The sequence below is a fragment of the Haliotis rubra genome, unplaced genomic scaffold (assembly GCF_003918875.1).
Source record: "Haliotis rubra isolate DU_JTF1 unplaced genomic scaffold, ASM391887v1 Scf847, whole genome shotgun sequence".
Classification (NCBI taxonomy): Eukaryota; Metazoa; Mollusca; class Gastropoda; order Lepetellida; family Haliotidae; genus Haliotis; species Haliotis rubra.
Genome location: NW_025767576.1, coordinates 103,593 through 124,622, shown reverse-complemented (window position 1 = coordinate 124,622; position 21,030 = coordinate 103,593). Strand labels below are relative to the sequence as shown.

At 40.2% G+C, this 21,030-nt stretch overlaps 1 protein-coding gene across 1 annotated transcript in view; it reads right to left on the bottom strand.

Annotated features, from left to right (window-relative positions):
- Positions 1-1,596: 1,596 nt before the first annotated feature.
- LOC124262615 (cortactin-binding protein 2-like) overlaps positions 1,597-21,030 on the bottom strand; it is an 80,788-nt gene continuing 61,354 nt past the window's right edge. The window contains 10 exon segments of the mRNA XM_046697122.1: positions 1,597-3,797; positions 5,973-6,168; positions 7,009-7,178; positions 8,160-8,456; positions 9,620-9,707; positions 10,787-10,936; positions 13,086-13,185; positions 14,197-14,283; positions 18,495-18,571; positions 19,657-19,752. Of these exon segments, the coding sequence (XP_046553078.1) occupies positions 3,398-3,797; positions 5,973-6,168; positions 7,009-7,178; positions 8,160-8,456; positions 9,620-9,707; positions 10,787-10,936; positions 13,086-13,185; positions 14,197-14,283; positions 18,495-18,571; positions 19,657-19,752 (1,661 nt within the window). The 3' untranslated portion in view covers positions 1,597-3,397.

Genomic DNA, 21,030 nt, shown 5'->3' with positions numbered 1-21,030 from the left:
GCGGAGTCCAGTATATATACACCATTCACAACATACAAGAGGTATGAACTCCAAATTTCAATTCCTTACATAAATTAAAAATAGAAAACTTTAGAACAGCATCTAAAAAAACAAGTTGATTTCATTAAAAAAGGTAAGCTAAGGGGTATAAAAATAATTCAAGAATTAGTATTAATGTACGGTAAAAATGACTCTTAAACAGTTGGAAAAAACCTGCTGCACCTGCTACCATTAGTGCATGTAGTTCCTGAGTTCTGGAATTAAGATCATTTGAACACATGGAAGATGTCTCGTAAGGCATGTTATTTTTGTAGTAAAACAATAATTCACTTAAAAAGAAAATTCTCAACCAAAACAATACCCCCAACAATCTTAACTCCACCATGCCAGTCTAAAGGTATAAACCTTCCCATTACTTTGGGAGAATAATAATTTAAAGAAAAGGGCAGCAGTCTTTAAAACGTGCTGCCATACAGCTTGAATATTGTGGAGTGCAGCGTAAATCTAAACTCACTCATTATTAAAAGGTTTCTCTTTATCTCATAAATTTTCATTTATAGTTATCATTGGAAACAAAAATTAAAAAATAAAACTCCTTTAAATCAAACAATCATTGAATCTCAGAAAAGTTTTAAAAGTTTAGTTTAAAATTTCAAGAATTAAATCAAGGTCTTTTTTAACCCAAAAGAAACCAAAACCAGCAAATGCTTCCCATGCTGAGACTCAAGTCAAATAGCACACACTTCAGACAGTCGAGCACTAAAACAAAACCAGTGTGAAATGCTTCACTACACTGGGCCCCATGTTTTACAATAGTAAGACACACAGGAATTGGACAGGTAAAACAGTAGCACTAACACACAGTAAATTCACAACAAAACATAATTCATTTTCACTTGGAGATAGAAACAAACAGTAACCCCTGGAGACCTTTGTGTTTCTCACCATTCCCATCTGGCCATGAAACAAACTTAAAAATAAAACTTTACCAAAAAGTGTAAAATATACTTGTATAAATTTCAGGAAGTGATCACAGCCATTTTTTGTTCAATGTTTCTTGAAATCTTTCGAAATACTGACATAACATCCGAAATACACAAAAACATATTTTATCTCTGTTATTACTTTTAATAACCATTACAACTATTAAGGGAAAAAAAAGCCTTACTGATTCAAGTTCAATATCACAACTAATTCTTATATATTCCATACACTCAAAGCTGGGTTAAATTTGATCTTCAGGAACCAATGCGTGTCGTCTTACTCCAGTTGTGCATATCCATGCTCATGTCAATCACTGGATTGTCTGGTCAAAACACAACTTTACAAATGGCAGTTCCATCCCTGAATATTCTGGAGTGCTGCATTCAACAACAAATAAACTCTCGGAGACTCGGTTGGACTAGATTCAAATATTTCGCCTTATCTTTTAGTTCTTGCTGACAACAGTGAGTGAGTTTAGTTTTACGCCGCACTATTCACGCCGCACTCGGCTATATGGCGGCAGTCTGTAAATAATCAAGTCTGGACCCGACAATCCAGTGATCAATACCATGAGCATCGATGTTCGCAATTGGGAACCAATGACGTGTCAGCGAGTCTGATCACCTGATCCCGTTAGTCGCCTCTTACGACAAGCATGGGTTACTGACAACAGTTCTCAGCAATGTTTTGTTCACTTTGTTTGTCCAGTGGTTGATAACATGAGCATCGATCTACGCAGTTGGGATAAAATGACATGTATCCGCCAAGTCAGCGAGCCTGACCACACACTTCCGTTAGTGGCCTCTTTCGACAAGCGTGGGTTGCTGAAGACCAATTCTAACCTAGATCTCCATGGGTTAGTTTTCATGTAAGTGGCTGGTCTCAAAGTGAAAATGACAACAACCAAGAAATTCAGGCAACCAGGAATGAAGATCTCCAGTCAATAACACAACATTCACACACTGATGCAAAGCCTTCACAGGGTCATACACGGAAATATGCCAACAGGCTTCTGGGGGATAGGATTGTCACAAACAAGAACTCATCCTGTTCCTCATGAACAAATATAATTCTGTGTGATGCAAAGACAGACGGGGAAGACGGTAAATGAGACACATTGTAAGTACTTGATGAAGTCCCCATCCCAAAACGGTTCCTACCTTTTTTCAATTACCTGTATTTACCCTTCTGTTCAATGGTAGATACAGGTAACTGTAATCTGTCAGTTTGAGGAAGGCAGTAACACAGTTAATGGTGATGAACGAATATTTCATCCTGAGAGTGAGATGCTCCTGTTCTCAAGCCAAAGAGGGTCTCGTTAAAACGAAATTGTCTTGAATATAACAAGAGTGTCATGCGTCTGTCTGTGATTTGTGGAGACATCGAAACTGATACTGTTTGAAAATGCTTCAAACTTCGAACAGCATGTGATATAAATACCTCCAATAATGTCATGAAAAGTTCACAAACACCTCAAAATTGTTTTCAGGAACAAATGAAGATGGGAAACACCCTTAACAATATCTGCCTTGGAATCATTAAGCATTGTAGTTTTCTAACATTATATAAGAAGTCAATCTATCACTGTTTAGAAGTTATAAAGCAGAGAATTAAGTTCAATATATCACCTGGGAATGGAATATGTCTGCACTTTATAAACTGATTGCAATTTGTAAATGTGCACATTTTAATGATTTTGACAATATAGCACATTAACAGAGAAATGTGTTACAATTGTTTTACAACATGGATAAACTGTTCAATCCTCATTATATTTTATGTAAAACTGATGCCATAGTTATTTCCTTGTAAATCTTCATAGTAATTTCTGAATTTGGCACTGTAGTTAAACAAGAACATGTTTTGTTACAAAATGCACACTAACCCCTCCCTCCTTCCCACAGCGAGGAGACAACATGAAATACTCATCACAGAAAAAGTTACATTCTTTTAACATAAGTTAAATACTTAAAATATAGACCATTGGATAGGCTGGACCTACAGTTAAGATGTAACAAATAAGCAAAGGGATCTTAGCGCTACGACTATGGTGAGCCAATGTTAAAGCATAGGAGTTATGATAATCTTAACGCTAAGACAGCTTCATGCTACTGGGCCCAGTTCTTCTAATCATTCCATTTTTGAACTGCCAATAAATTATTAAAAAATTCAGTGGTAAACAACAATAAATAATTTTCACTTTTTCAACTTGAACGTTTCTTGTTATGTTTTGGATGAGCGAAGCCATTGCCTGCATGTTTTTCAGTGTTACTGTCTCTGGTTCTGCTTGGACTCTTGACGCTGGAACTTTTCTCTTTCGGACTTGCTGTAAACACAACTGGTTCTGGAGACAAGTCTAAGGATGGGCTAGATGGGGAGCGTGGACTTGTCACTTCTAAAAATTTGAAGGAATTCAGACTTGATGTGGGAGTCGTAAGGGAGAAGGAGAAAGGACTCGCTGATCGTCGTTTCGCTGCGTAGCTATAAATAGTACTGGAGGATATGTTTTCGGATGATCTTGATTTTTGGCTGCCATTGGGGAACTGAACTGCCGTCTTTGTCCAGAGAAAAGGGGGCTAACTCTGCCTGAGCCATGGTTTGATGAGTGGTCAAAACTGGACGAGGAACTGGACTGTGAGAACGCCATTAGGGTAGGAGATCGAATCTCGAGTTTGGGCATCTTAGGTTGTGAGGCAAGAGGGTCTGCTTCAAGGCTCTCCTCTGCAAGACGTGAGGCTTGGTCTACACATGATTCTGACAGACTTCGCCGCTTGCTGTTGCTCAGGCCAGTCTCAACCAATTCCTGAACATTTCTGTAAAAAGAGTTTTCCTTGTAAAATATGTTTTCTTAGAACAAATATGTCATTGTGATAAGCAATCAGCAAGTTGAGGAAGAAGAGTTTTTGGTGACATGAAGTTGAGTTAAATACAGATAAATCAATATAAGATACAGACCTGTGAAGATTTTGGTTTGAAGTGGTTCCCAGGAACCCATGCTTGTCGTAAACAGTGACTAATGGGATCAAGTGATCACGTCGTTATATCCCAATTGTGCAGATTGATGCTCATGCTGTTGAGCACTGGATTGTCTGGTCCAGATTTGATTACTTACAAGAGTGCCGCAACTATAACAGGAATTTTGGTGAGTTGTGTCAAACATTGAACCATTATTACCCGCCAATGGAATGTTACCAGCGGTCTAGGAATACTTGACTCTGGACCAGACAATCCTGTGATTGACATCATGAGCATCGAGTTATGCAACTGGGATACAATAACATGCATCATCTAGGTCAGTGAGCCTGACCACCTGACCCTGTTAGTCACCTCATACGACAAGCATGTGTTGCTGAGGACCAATTCTAACCTGGATCTTCACAGAGGTGAGGTGAGGTGAGGTGAGGTGAAATTGGGTTTAACGTCGTGCTTGAGAATACAGTCAGGCCGCGGTAATCCGGTCCTTGTTAATCCGAATCCACCGACTTCCGAACGCTACTCACTGGGCACCAAATCATCTCCCTATATATTGTATATAATTGACACCTCGTTAATCCGATGATTCAGTTTCCACCTCCGAACGCTGGTCAGTCGGAACGGATTGGACTAATTACGTTGTAAACAGCTGCGTTAATCCGAACGATTGAAGTTGACCGCGCTGACTGACTGGTCCACCCAAAGTGACAAGTTGTTTGTTTAGCGACTACAGACTCGGACACATGCTTCGGCAGCGGGTCCACAATAACATTGTCAAAGAGCAAAGTAACGATGTTTCGAGGAATTCATTGAATAAATTGATTAAACTAATGAATAAAATCAACTAAATATATACATGAAGGATTTTGGTCACAGGTCATAACCTAGCACGATACGTCCAATAAGTTCCATAATTTACGTATAGGTAGCGATTTCTTGCTTAATATGTTCAAAATAGCATTATTTTACCCAAAACTTTCGTCTAAATCTAAAAGTTTTCGTTTACGAGGACGGTATCCATTGCCGTAATATAATTGGCTGCCTTAGGTCACGTGTCTGATTTTGACCAATCACGACCCTTATAGCAGACTGTAGTCAAAAAGCGTCATTAGAAACCAATTTGTATCCAATAAAATCGCTTCTTACAACTGTGAAAATACTCTCGCAAGGGTTCAGTGATGTTGTTGATGTTCAGAGCTTTCGAATGATACCCGACATCAAACGATTCGCCTCCCATGTTATTCATAATGATGCTTCAAAACGCAGGTATTTTCCGTTGTTATGTCATGTTACCGAGCGGAAAGCCACAGATATCGGGAAATAGGCAACCATACATATTATTTAAGAAATCTTTTTATAATAATTTTCTGATGACGTAAAAATGAAAATATAAACGAAAAAGGCACGGGCATGTTATGACATGTCACAAATGGAAAAAATCGCCTTAGTTTTTGCTTCTTTCGTGGTTTATCTGGACGTTATAAATGTAAGCTTGCATTTTCATACAAAAATAATTTTATTTAAGTTGTAGTTGTATCAAGGGGAAGTAACTCGGTGCATATACTGTGGTTTCAGCAGTACGAACGTTTCACTATCCGAACGGTTTTTTTTAAAAACCAAAGTGTTCGTATTAACGAGGTCTGACTGTATTTCGCTCATATGACGACGTGCATGCGTGTGTGTGTGTATGTGCGGCTGCTTGTACTAGCCCAGACTTAAGCTGGTTTTATACTGCTAGCCCACTGAGATACCATGCCGCAGTGAAGCATGAATACCCCACTCAGACACATTATACTGACTCCGAGCCAACCAGTCCTTGCTGTACCCATTAATGCCGAACGCCAGGCAGGGACCAACAAGTACCATATTTTAACATCTTTTGGTATGACGCGGTCGGGGATCGAACCCGCGACCTTCCGCTCTCCGGGCGGATGCTCTAACCACTACATCTTCATCTTCACAGATCTATGGGGTACTGAATGAGGTCCTGAATATCAGTTTACAAGATCTCAGACCTGTTTTTGTTCCGGAGCCGGACCCCTGTGCTTGTAATGATCTCCACCCGAAGCTCTTTGTCCTTGGGAGAGTTGTCTTCCCCTTGCTTCTGCTCTTTGCTATTCACTTGATTCCCTAAGGACCGTCTTTTCTCAATCTTGAGAGGAATGTCCAGCTCATTGCTGCCGCTGAAACCACTCATGTAAACCTCCTTGTCTGGAAAGAAAAGTTACCAACTGAAAGCACCTTTACTTGGGATTCCAAACTGAGCGGAATTAATTGATTCTACTTATAGACACGATAGGACAAGACTCATTCAGTATTATGATTTACTCCAATAATAGTTCTCCCTGCACTTATAGTGAAATATATTACCTGCCAATGAAAATTACCTCCACTTGCAATATTGTATCTACACTGGTGCAGCCTGGATATAGTGAAACCGATCCCTGCATCACTTCTAAGATCATATTATGGTACTAACTGGCTAATCTGCTTAACTTTTATAATATCAAGAACTTCACATTAGAGATAGGCATTTCAGTCAAAAGCACATTTTAATCGCAAGTAATATTCCTGCTTTTTCAACTAACACAAGGAAAGCAAGTGATTCTGATCAAACTATGCATGTGTTTGCCCAGCAGTGAATTGGACCTCTTAGGATAAGATGGTAATGTAACATGTTATATCTGGGATGACAAATCGTTTCCATGGAAACAGAGAAAAATAAAAATGGCAAATAGCAAAAGGCACCATTTCAAGATCTGTTTGATATATCTACCAAGTTTTGTTGAAAAATATTGAACGGTTTTTGAGTTATGCTCCGGAAGCGAAGCCCACCCCCTTTAAGACTAAGTCCAAAACGTTTCCATGGAAACCGAGAAAAATAAAAATGACAAAAATCTGTAAATAGCAAAAGGCACCACCTTAGGCTCTGTTTGATACATCTACCAATTTTTGTTGAAAAATATTGAACGGTTTTTTAGTTATGCTCCGGAAACAAAATGATTACAGACGGACAAGGTGTCAAAAATAACAAGTGATTCAGCTACTAACCTTTTCCTGTCAGGGGGCAGCCAAGGACGATTGATCTCTGGACAAGGACGTAGAGAGCTGTATTGGCTACTTTCTGCTGACCATCAGAGGCTGTCTCGCTGCCTGTACCTCGCTTGACGGCATCGCGGACCTGCGGCGCGATCAACTCATTCCACATGTCCTTGACCCACCTGGAACATTGGACAATGGTGTAAGAACTGGGAGCGGGTAGAATCTAGGACAAGGTCACTGGTCTTTAACATAACAACATAATTCTAAATATGATGAGAGAGAGCATCGCTTAATGTCAGATTCATGTCATATTGCAGTGTCTCAAGTTGAGTGAGTGAGTGAGTTTGGTTGTACGCCGCTTGTAGCAATATACCAACAATATCACGGCAGGGGACACCAGAAATGAGCTTCACACATTGTACCCATGTGGGGCATCGAACTGGGCCTTCAGCGTGACAAGGAAACCTTTAACCACCACCGCCCCGTCTCAGTTTGATGTGGGAGGTTTATAATAATAATTTATTAATAACATTTACCACTTTGACAAAGGTCACGAACATCCAGATCTGCCAGAAATCACTTGCCTTTCTTTGTGCACACCGAACTAGTGCACTTCAATGGATGGGCCACATGAGACCCATTCAATATATTCAATACACACAGTAATAAGGTGATTATAGCAACTGGGTCCTGTAAACTGATTATATTTCTGCAACTTCTTTACGAGTAACTATTTCGCTGTTTAGCAATATATCACCCAGGTAAAAAGAATGGACTCACAGATGGTACCAGTGTGGGAATCAAACTCAGGCCTTTGGCATAATGCTTGAACAAGAAGGAAACTCCAACACAGTATACTGTTTGTTGTTTAACGCCGCACTCAGCAATATTCCAACTATATGGCGGCCTTCTGTAAATAATCAAGTCTGGACCAGACAATCCACTGATCAACAGCTTGAGCATCGATCTACGCAATTGGGAACCGATGACATGTCTCAACCAAGTCGGCGAGCCTGCCCACCTGATCCTTTTAGTCACCTCTTACGACAAGATTGGTTGCTGAAGACCAATTCTAACACAGATCTTCAGGGTCTGACTATTGTAAATATTTCTATTCTACCCAAGAATCAAGACAAGGAACATTTGACAGATGAACTTACTGCAGTACAGCCTCCTGACTCAGCTTCTCCAGGGGACACTTGAAAAACAGACAGGGACCGAAGGCAAGATCGGGCAGTCCCAGCTTGGTGAGGCTGTCGTTGAGTCTCTGCCACAGGCAGATCACCCACTCGGCACAGCGGAAGACAGGCTTGTCGGGTGACGGCAACTGCCCCCCGTACAGGTGGAGGAGGCGACGGTGAATGTAACGGGCAAGATGGTTGCGGAACGGCTCCGAGTCAAGGCGAAAGTGAATCCAGCGGAATCGTTGTTGAATGCATAGGTCAAGGCCAGTTGATCTGAGGACGAAAGAATATGAGGAGTCATCAAAATTCATACTTGTCTACAGGCCCAAGACTATTTCATGGATTTGAGGACAAGCTCAAGTCCAATGATGGTGGTCCTCATCAACTACAACCATTTGATTCTGAGCCTGTTCTTAATGCTTCCATTTTGCCACAAATGAGAACAAAACAGAACTGACAGAAAGATAAACAGTACTTATTATTGTCTTTTTCAAGCAGGACTAACTACATACACTGAAACAATGTTTAGACTAGTCCTCAGAAATTCAAATGTTTTTTAGGCAATACTCCGCTTGTTGCAACCATAGGACTTAAATTGGCAAGAAATATGTTTTTATTTAGATGACAGAAGCCAGAGATTCAATATTAAGGTATAGCTTGCATCATTGTGACAGATGTGATCAAACACAGGTTTTGTTAATTCTCATTAGGAATTTGATCCTTTATACTCATTTCATATCGATAATGTCAAATCTTTTTTATTATGAGGAACACAACATTTCAGAGTATATTCTTACTCTTTCATCAGATGTATCAGATGAGTATTTGGCCTGATGAAGGAATAACAAAATACTATAAAACAGAAGTTGACATCCATAAATTTTCACCTTGTATGTGTATAATTTCAAAATGCCGTTCAAAGACTTCATATCCACAGTCAATGATTTGAAAAGTGAGTGAGTGAGTATGGTTTTACGCCGCTTTTAGCAATATTCCAGCAATATCACACCAGAAATGGGCTTCACACAAAGTACCCATGTGGGGAATCGAACCTTTGGCATGACGAGCGAACGCTTTAACCACTAGGCTACCCCACCGCCCAATAATAATTTGAAAAGATATGAGGAGTCACAAGTGAACACTTGAACAGGCCAACAAGTGAGTGAGTGAGTATGGTTTTACGTCGCTTTTAGCAATATTCCAGCAATATCACGGCAGGGGACACCAGAAAGGGGCTTCACACAATGTACCAATGTGGGGAATGATCAGATGTCAGCTTTCCAACAATCCAGCTGGCTTTCCAACAATCCAGCTGGATTTTTGTTGTAAGATGTTGGGTGTACGATTTAGGTATAACTCAGAACAAAACATAAATAGCAACAACGATTATGAGATAAATGTGGGTTTTTTATGAGAAAACTGTAGTAAGATAATACCTTGTTCTGTTCATGGTGGCAAGGAGGTAAAAGTTGTCTGGCAAGTAGTAGCTATCACTGTCATCGTCAATGTCACTGACGGAGCCCTCTGCAGCAGAACAGTGTAGTGTAAACATATTTTATTCAAAATAAATTGAACAAGGATCGTAAACAAGCCATAATGACTTATTTGAATACCTCTCAATTACATTAATACATGAATACAACAAATATTATCTAATATGCAGCATAGGGAAAGCAAGCAACCTGCGTATTGAACATAAGTATTCATTTATCAAACCTATGCGAATTTATGATAAAAGTATGGACAGATTTTAGTATAAAAGAATTTATAAGTTTATTTTTGCTTGGATTTCCATTTAAGACAGAACTTAAATTATATCCCTGTATATAAAAATACATGTGATATCTGATATTGGAATAATTAGGACAAGTAAAGAAGTGATGTAAAGAATCCTCACAGGGGTGACCATAGGAGCAGGATGGAGCAGAACAGTGTCAAAATGAAGATGAGAAGAATGAGGAATGGCCAAATTTTTGTTAACTTTTAAGATAAATTTCTACCCCTGCTCTATTTCTGATTTAAACTCACCTTAACACATGGTAAAAAAGTGAGATGAAAAAATGGAGTTTAATGTCGTATATAAGATAAAAGCATTTATATCACAATGTGCATGCATGTAAACTGCCCTACCACTGTTCAACATGGCTAACCATCTCAAGTCCCTGTGTACTGTCGCAAAATGCTGAATGTAGCAACCAATCCTTATATCCCATAATGCTGAATGCCAATCAGTGTAACAATCCTTACAATCTTTTAATGTCACAAGAAACCGGTGGTACCATCGTCCCTCATTTTGTCGGTCAAGGTACAATAAGAGTTACCATTTTGTTTGTTTGTTGTTTAACGTTGCACTCAGCAATATTCCAGCTATATGGCGGTGGTCTGTAAATAATCGAGTTTGAACAAGACAATCCAGTGATCATCATTATGAGCATCGACCTAGGTAGCTGGGATACGATGACATGTGTCAACCAGTAGATTTTCAACTCAGCTCTAAGATCAGCGCAGCCTGACCACCGACCCCGACCCCTCAGTCGGCTCTTATAACAAGTATGGGTTGCTGAAGACAAAATTCTAACCTGTATCTTCACGGGTGCACCTACCTTTAAGTCTAAACGCGTACATCTTCCCACGGTACTCTATAGGATCAAGGAGTTTCCCGAACAGCTGAGCAATGTTGACCTTCTCCATGTTCTCAAGCAGCAAGATGGGTGAGTGCTTGTCAGTTGACTGCTGCAGAGGTAGGATACAACCTGCAATATGCAGGGTGCGTTCAGGAAACATGGGCTTGGAGTGAGTGGGTTTAGTTTTATGCCACACTCAGCAATATTCCAGCGATATGGTGGCAGTCTGTAAATAATCGAGTCTGGACCAGACAACCCAGTGATCAACAGCATGAGCATCGACCTGCGCAATTGGGAACCGATGACATGTATCAACCAAGTCAGCGAGCCTGACCACCCGATCCTCTTACGACAAGCATGGGTTACTGAAGGTTCATTCTAACCCGGACCTTCACGGGTAGACAAGCATGGGTTACTGAAGGTTCATTCTAACCCGGACCTTCACAGGACGACATGCATGGGTTACTGAAGGTTCATTCTAACCCGGACCTTCACGGGTAGACAAGCATGGGTTACTGAAGGTTCATTCTAACCCGGATCTTCACGGGTAGAGAAGCATGGGTTACTGAAGGTTCATTCTAACCCGGACCTTCACGGGTAGACAAGCATGGGTTACTGAAGGTTCATTCTAACCCGGATCTTCACGGGTAGACAAGCATGGGTTACTGAAGGTTCATTCTAACCCGGACCTTCACGGGACGACAAGCATGGGTTACTGAAGGTTCATTCTAACCCGGATCTTCACGGGTAGACAAGCATGGGTTACTGAAGGTTCATTCTAACCGGACCTTCACGGGTAGACAAGCATGGGTTACTGAATGTTCATTCTAACCCGGACCTTCACGGGTAGACAAGCATGGGTTACTGAAGGTTCATTCTAACCCGGACCTTCACGGGTAGACAAGCATGGGTTACGGAAGGTTCATTCTAACCCGGACCTTCACGGGTAGACAAGCATGGGTTACTGAAGGTTCATTCTAACCCGGACCTTCACGGGTAGACAAGCATGGGTTACTGAAGGTTCATTCTAACCCGGATCTTCACGGGTAGACAAGCATGGGTTACTGAAGGTTCATTCTAACCCGGACCTTCACGGGTAGACAAGCATGGGTTACTGAAGGTTCATTCTAACCCGGATCTTCACGGGTAGACAAGCATGGGTTACTGAAGGTTCATTCTAACCCGGACCTTCAAGGGACGACAAGCATGGGTTACTGAAGGTTCATTCTAACCCGGACCTTCACGGGACGACAAGCATGGGTTACTGAAGGTTCATTCTAACCCGGACCTTCACGGGTACATGGGCTGCCAAACAAGCATGTGTTTACTAAAGCATCTGTGATCATTATTCTGCTACAATCATTTCAAGAATGCCTTTCGATAGCCCATATTCAACCTGTCGGTTTTGGCTCAAAAGCGGACTGATGAATTGCAATCTAACTTGAAAACTAATAAACATATAACACTCAATGAAACGCTGATCATAATCAAAACATCAGACCAACTCTGTGAGGGTTTTTTCAGAATTTATGTCCTAATAATAAAAAAGTTGATTAACAAACTATCATTAAAATATTCAAGCAGTTCACTATTTGTTACGAGGGAGGAGTGCAGAGAAAGGGACAGCCAGGTGTGCTAGAAAGGATGGAGACGGCACAGCACAGGTAAACGACTCAATAACTTTGTAGGGACTTGTGCTCATTCTTCTCATACATCTGGCTGTCCCTTTCTCTGCACTCCTCCCTCGTAACAAATAGTGAACTGTGTAAATATTTTAATGATAGTTTGTTAAACAACTTTTTTAATTTTTAAGACATCAATTCTGCAAAAAACTCACAGAGTTGGTCTGATGTTTTGATTATGATCAGCGTTTCATTGAATATTATATGTTTATTAGTTTTCTAGTTACATTGCAATTCATAGGTCTGCTTGTGAGCCAAACGGACTAAAATAGAATGAGCAACAGTGATACTTAAACATTACCTCACGCAGACTATGGTTATGTAACAGGCATATGCCCCACGTCACAAGGCCATTGTAACACTATGGCTGTGGAAAACCTGTTAAATTGTGGCAGCTATAATAATCGCAGTGCTACAGTAGATTAGTGAAATTGGACTCTGGGCCTTGTTCCATAAGTCATCATAGTCTTGTGACAGTCCTGGCCTGTGTTCAAGTTAGAGTTCTGGATCATTCATATAGAGTTATGAATATCTTAGTCCAAAAATGATAATGATCGCCCAGGTTTCTATAATCCGTACTCTTGAGTCTCACGTACCTGATTGTTTGAGAAATGAGATAAAGTCTGCGTTTGAGAATCCAGACTGGAGTGACAGTGAGAAGATCTTTGGTTCCCGTCCAGCAGCACGTTCACTTGTCTGGGTAAGACAACATACATATTCACTGATGTACATGTAACATGTTATATTTGGGATTACACTTTCTTAGTACAGCACAGATTCTTGTACTTTGTTGGGTTGAGTCCCGTGCAGGATTCGAACCCACACCCTCAGAGTCAGGCACCTAATTGCCAGCACACAAAGTCAGCCTAACCCGCTCAGCCACCGCACCTTCCACACAAGTACTAGAATCTGTACTGTACTAAGAAAGTGTAATCTCAAATGTAACATATGTTACATTTAACCACTTTCTAAATGGCATTGTGTAATCATAGACTGACTGACTGACTGAGTTTGGTTTTACGCCGTTTTTAGCAATATTCCAGCAACATCACGGCGGGGGACACCAGGAATGGGCTTCACAGATTGTGCCCATGTGGGGATTCGAACCCGGGTCTTCGGCGTGACGAGCCAATGCTTTAACCATTAGGCTACCCCACCACCCCTGTGTAATCATAGATGTAGATGCACTTCATAACAGCCAACTCACACTTTTCTCGTAATAATCACCCTCTCACAATCAACGTATAGTACATGTTACTCCTCAAATTCAAGATGTTTTGCCATAGCCCAATTCAACTTGACCTTTTCTTATTTTCACAACTTGCTGAAATCATTTTTCACATTGTCAAATTAAAATATGAACCCTACAAATAAATTCCTTTCACAAAACTTTCACATATTGAATAGAAGAGTTACTTGATCTGAATTGGTCAGTAATTCATTAAGCCACGGGTCACTTTAAACTGACTTGAAACTATTTTCATTACTTGAGAAAATATGGTTACCAAACTCGAAAATTTGACAGCTGATTATACCTTTTAGTATGTGGATTATAAATATCATATACGGAAATGCAAATATCATCTAAGAATGATAACAGCTTTTTAAACTGTGGTACTAATACGCTTCCATACCCGCTAACAAAAATAGATTGATATCCTAGATCAATCCTTGCCTTACAAAGGCTGTCATTTTGTGCTGGCTTACCGCTATGCACTGTGCCAGTCGCTCTGTGAGGTAGGATTTGCCACTGCCTGCTGGTCCGTAGAACACGACACTCTTGTACTGTTCCAGCTGAAACAGGGGAGATTACTTCCTTCAACACATTAGTATTTGATAATGAGTGGTTTTACACGCAGGGTTTGTGTTGTTTCATGGAACACTAAGTTGTAAGTCATTGATCTGTTAACAACCAAATTTGGACAATGAATTCCAATGATAGATTGTGAACAACCATCTATGCCATCAGGTTACAAAGACACATTACAAACTGAATTACAATGCCTGACCACCTAATCTACATGGTCACATCTTAAAAAAAGGTGAGGTGAGGTGAAATTGGGTTTAACGTTGTGCTCGAGAATATTTCCTCATACGACGACGTGCATGTGTGTGTATGTGTATGTGCGGCTGCTTGTACTAGCCCAGACTGAAGCTGGTTTTATACTGCTAGCCCACTGAGATAGCATGCCGCAGTGAAGCATGAATACCCCACTCAGACACATTATGCTGACTCCGAGCCGACCAGTCCTTGTTGTACCCATTAATGCCGAGCGCCAGGCAGGGACCAACAAGTACCATGTTATAACGTCTTTTGGTATGACGCGGTCGGGGATCGAACCCGCGACCTTCCGCTCTCCGGGCTGTACGGGCCATGACGAAACACTCCAGGCCCGCTCTCCGGGCAGACACTCTAACCACTACGCCACAGAGGCGGTCCTTAAAAAAAGTATGGTAGTTGGAGATCTTTTCTAACCACTATGAAGATATGAGTTAATATTGAATCTCCAGCAACGAATGCTTGTCTGGGAGCTGACAATCAGGATTGGGTGGTCATGCTGATTTAGTTGATACATGTCATGGTATCCCAATTGCACAGATCAATAATCATGATGTCAATCACTAGATTGTCTGGTGAGTGAGTGAGTGAGTGAGTATGGTTTTATGCCGCTTTCAGCAATTATCAAGCAATATCACGGCTAGACACACAAGAAATGGGCTTCACACATTGTACCCAAGTGGGGAATCAAACCCGTGATGAGTGGCCACTATAACTATTAGGCTAAACACCGCCCACTAATTGTCTGGTCCAGACTCAAGCGGCATCATGTAAACAACAAGTGTTTGCCACTGATATGGCTATGTCCCCCGCCGCTAAAGAATGGAATATCGATGTTTACTACTTTTTATTTTTGGGTTACATACAAGATGCCTGAAATGACTGGTGTCTGCATAATCACCCAATGTAGGCTGTCAACATACTTGAAAACATTGGGTGCAATGTTTTATGAGATATCGCCTTTAAAAAGCGGTCAAAGTATCGTGGTGACTTTTAAAGGTCACATAAACCCTAGGGGGTACAAATACATAAATCACTAACTGGCATCGTTATAAATGAAACCCCGTCATTAAAACTACTCATTTCGACCTTTAATTGACTTAAATCGACCTTTTTGACAACAGTACACAATTCTCACCCGCGAACGAAATTTCAACCAATCAGAGCGGCGCGCCTCTGTGACGTCATATGAGGAATACCTTTGAGAGCCGATGCAGAATTCATCTACATTTTAGGGGGTAAATTATCGTGTTTACAGGCTTGTATAAACCTGAAATCGTGACAATTGTTGTGGAAAATGAAAGCTATATGTTCTCACAATCTACTGTCATTTAATTTTGTCTCCTGCTTTGCCTAGTTTCCGAGTTACAACTTGTTTTCATAGACGATTCTGTCAAAATCGATTGGTGTCGCTAGGCCCTATTTGTATAATGACTGATCTAAATTGATCCCATTTCTGTGTTGTTTTACCTCGATATTTAATCATGTCATGTAAAAATCTGTTTGTATTCTCAAAACAGTGTCGGCCCATAAGTTTTCACATGCAATACAGCAATTAATACTCCCTCGTTGTAACCCGTGTTAGGTGGTATAAACCTACACATGTTATTTGTCATCATTCACTTGATGGTCAGTTAATGAATTTATAACAGTTATAATTAGTGGTAACACACTTAGATTACCCGACAAAGGTTCCCATTTGGCATTTCTTGTGTCTGGAGTAAATATTCAACATTATAAACATCGATCAAAGGATTAACCGATAACACGCTGATTGATTAATTACTTTTATCTTACACAGCGGGAATTGTCAAAAGGTAGTGTTTATGTATGTAGATTTACTAATCTATACTGAATACACTCTGTCGGTAATGCGGTGTCAAGTAAAAACAACGTCCTTCTTTCAAAGGATTAACCGGGCAATACATTGATTGATTGCCCATTATTGGCTAACTAAATTACTGTTTTTAAAGAAAGGCGGACATTATGCAATTAGTTGCCAGGTGTGCTATCTTGGGTGACCAATGAGACTATACACCGATACCTGAAAAGATTTATCACTTTTTTCAGTATATTAAACTGTTAAAAGACACATCATTTGGAACAGTTTTGTGGATATTGATGGATACATTCCTCGAACAAGGTAGTGGCCTGATATTGTTCCTATAACTTTAATCTGTTTTAATTTTAATATTTGCATTTTGTTTTATTCATTTGTCGTGAGCATTCAACAGAATCATTGTTTTCGGCTGTGAAGTGTAATGAGACAGACAACATGCACTAGGGTGTGTGTGCGAATTATGATTCACATTGGCAAACTATAAAATGTCTAGATATTACAGTTCTGTTATAAATTCACTATAAGTATCAGCAGATCGTCTGCTTTTATTTAGTTTCAAAATGCATACAAGTGTGATAATAAACTAATTAGGATTATAAGACCAAATATAAAGGCACATTGACTAGTATCTACATACTGGTGAGTGGACATTAACCATGGGAATGTAGCAAAGAAATTTATCGCGCAGTATTGTGACTTCTTCGACCCCACCTCGCCTTCCGTGGAAGAAATCGTTATGTTATAAGTTGTGTCATGCAAAATCCGTTTGGTTATGATTCCAATACATATTTAACAACGAGTAGAAAGTAGTCTTGATTTTCTAACTTGATGAAAACAAACTATAATCTCATTAATTCTAACAGATTTTTATTTTTAAAATGAAAGCCCTCTGTCGGGAACATCCGCCAGTCTGAGGATAAATGGTATTTAGGTTTGTTTTCACCGAGTTACTAAAATCAAAACTACTTTCTACTGGTAGTAAAATATATTTTATTGATAGCCAATAGGATTTTGCATGACATAGCGTATATCATAACAATTTCTCTCGTGGCAGCGCAGGTGGGTGTCAATATAATACTACTTACAATATTATTGTTACTTCGACCACAACCTCACTTCGAGGAAGAAATCGTTATGTTACAAGTTTTGTCATAGAAAATCTTTATGGTCATCAATCATATGCATATTTTACTACAACTAGTAAGTAGTTTTGATTCTTTAACTTCCGTGAAGCGATCTGAACACAAGTAAGATTTCGTTTCAGGCTTCCACAACGCCAAGCCGCACTCACAAACATAACCCATTTAGCACGAACTGCGCGGGTCCTGTGGAAATCTGTGCATGGGGACACCATCGCCCGACCCCTAGGAGCAATTGGCGACAAAGCAACGATTCGGCATGTCGTCGTTGATGTCGAGAAATCATCAAAATGATGAGCGTGCTACACATTTTCTATACAACTAACTGAAAATCGTTCCTCATATGACGTCACTGCAGTGCTCTGGCGACAGAGTTACGTAACCTGTCTGTGGTTTCGTTGGCGGTCGAGAGGGAAGCAGGCGACTTTTGGGCCACTTTTAATCGCTCGGTATTAATTAACCACAAGTTTTTAAAGAATAAATTTGGTGTTCCGCATAAGACTAACCACAAATCTTTCATATGTAATGGTTAAAAGAGTAACAAAAAACAAAGTTTAGTGGTTCTTTAAGACATTGGGTACAACGGTCCATGAGATATCGCGTTAACAAGAGTTAAAAGTGTGAAAAGTGTCGTGGCGATCTTGAAGATAAGGTCAAGGTCACCCAAAATCAACTGGTGTCTGCGTAATCCCCCAATGTATGCTGTCACCAAATTTGAAGACATTGGGTACAACATTTCATGAGATACCGTGTTAAGAAGAGTTTGAAAAGTGTTCAAAGTGTCGTGGTGAATAAGGTCAAGGTCACACAAATCGACTGGTGTCTGTGTAATACCCCAATGTAGGCTGTCACCAAATTTGAAGACATTGGGTACCACATTTCATGAGATTTCGCGTTAACAAGAATCGGGACGGACGGACGCCGCTGAATACACATAGATCGACAACAAACATAGAGAACAACTTACCAGTCGAAGATAGTTCCTAATGGTGCTGAGTGGGTACAGAGTGTCAAACGCCACAGACACAGAGGTGTCTTCACTACCTGCCAAAAACAACATGGCCACCATCAACAATTTGTTCTGACACACTGACTGATATCATATCTTTAACAAAGTCCCAGCATCCCTGAACACATGAGGATCACATCTGGATCAGCAGACTTTAGAAAGTACGGGCCATGACTAAACTCTCCAGGCCCAAATTTAAAAAAGACCCTGCAGTTTATTGTGACAAATAAATAGTGAGGAAATTTACTACAAGGCATTAGGGCCTGTATGTGTTGAAACATGGGCCCAACATAAAACCTACCTGCCTCGGGACCATGGACAGGCATATTTTGAACAATGATATCCAAATGAAAATTGTTTAAGAAGTAGTGTTGGGAATTGGTTGAAAGCTAACAATTGATGATTGTTTCAGTACCAATCAGCAATCATCGAAAAAAATTGGTTAGCATCATTTTTTAGATATTCATCTTCAGGTTGTTATTGCAGATCAGTATAAAGAAAAAACATTTGGCTCTCTGTTGTTTTTTGTTTTATTTAGAAACTGTGCAAATTGCATTTACAAATTTCACATCCAATGTAAAATGATGCAACTTGCTACTTTAAAGTGTTGACTAATATATCATGAACATAAACTTCCCAGAGTCTTCAAGAAATAATCAGTCATGACTTTTCAGTCAGTGAAGTGAGTTTTCTAAGAATTAACCATGTTTTCAGGCCCTGACAACATCCTAGATATGTTCCATTGTCAAGTTCAAGTATTTCAAGCTCTTATTACAGTGGTTCCAAAATTGTTTGGGTTCGATTATGAGAAAATGTGATCGATTGCTTGGCAGTCTGGCCACTGCGATCAATCTTTGATTATTTCAATTAATGGGAACAGCACTATTTAGACTGACTGAGTTTGGTTTTACGCGCCACTTTTAGCAATATTCCTGCAACATCACGGCGGGGGACACCAGAAATGGGTTTCACACATTGTACCCATGTGAGGATTCGAACCCGGGTCTTCGGCGTAACGAACCAACACTTTAATCACTAGGCTACCCCACCGCCCCACACTATTAAGCACTACAAAAGCTCACAGTATATTTGCGGAATCCATGAGATACGGTGTACTTACTGTTGAGTGTAACACTGAGGGTGTTGGACGTGTTGTTGCTCACTATTTCATATGGCAGCTTGTCAGAAGGGTTTCCTGGGTTCCACTCGTAGTAACCTGAAACATTATTTAACCTATGTAACATATGTTACAGCTGGGATTACTCTTTCTCAAACCGCCTCCGTGTAGTAGTGGTTAGAGCGTCCGCCTGGAGAGCGGAAGGTCGCTGGTTCGATCCCCAGCCGCGTCATACCAAAAGACGTTAAAATATGGTACTTGTTGGTCCCTGCCTGGCTCTCGGCATTCATGGGTACAACAAGGACTGGTCGGCTCGGAGTCAGTATAATGTGTCTGAGTGGGGTATTCATGCTTCACTGCGGCATGGTATCTCAGTGGGCTAGCACTATAAAACCAGCTTCAGTCTGGGCTAGAACAAGCAGCCGCACATACACATACACACACATGCACGTCGTCATATGAGCGAAATATTCTCAAGCACGACGTTAAACCCAATTTCACCTCTTTCTCAATAAAGTACAGATTAAAGCACTTTTCTTCCTCTTTATTAGGTTGAGTCCCATTCAGGGACTCTTGACACTTGAAATTGTCTAGACTACCAATTGTATGATTTCATGTGATTTCATTATTTCAATTTTTGTGGAGGTTGCAGTGGCTGAGCTGGTTAAGATTACTGACATTGTGTGCTGGCAATTAGGTGCCTGATTCCAAGAGTGTAGGTTCGAATCCACTTTCTAAAAGGCATGGCATTTTTGAATCTATATACCATGTCATAATCCTTGTGTTAAGCAAGATTTAAGTCTCGAGATTAATTTACAGAAACTGTCAAGGGCCACAGATCTCCTTAATTTATAACACTAAAACATTTGCCATCTCCTTGTTGTAGCATATTTCATTTGAGTTAGCATTTATATGTTACCTTAAATCCACATTCAGATTATTTCCCCACTTTACTTTTAGTATCAACAGTAAGCCACGTTGTGACATGCTTTGAAAACAGTAAAACTCAAAAACATCAAGGACAACAGAAACTACTTATTTTCTAACACTTTAGGCTCATGGCATTTCCGAATTGTGACATGTTATGTTTTAGTCATGTCAATTCAGTCATATCAAGTTATATTTTACTGCAAATCCACATCTGGATGAATATTGCACATTAACTGTCAGCATCAAGAGTAAGTTAGTTTAGTTTCACGCGGCTTTTAGCAATATTCCTGCAATATCACAGCTGGGGAACCAGAAATGGGCTTCACACATTGTACCCATGTGGGGAATCGAACCCAGGTCTTTGGTGTGACCACTAGGCTACCTTACCGCCTCTTAGCATCAAGAGTCAGCCATGTTGTAACAAGAGCTTTGAAGACAATAAGACTC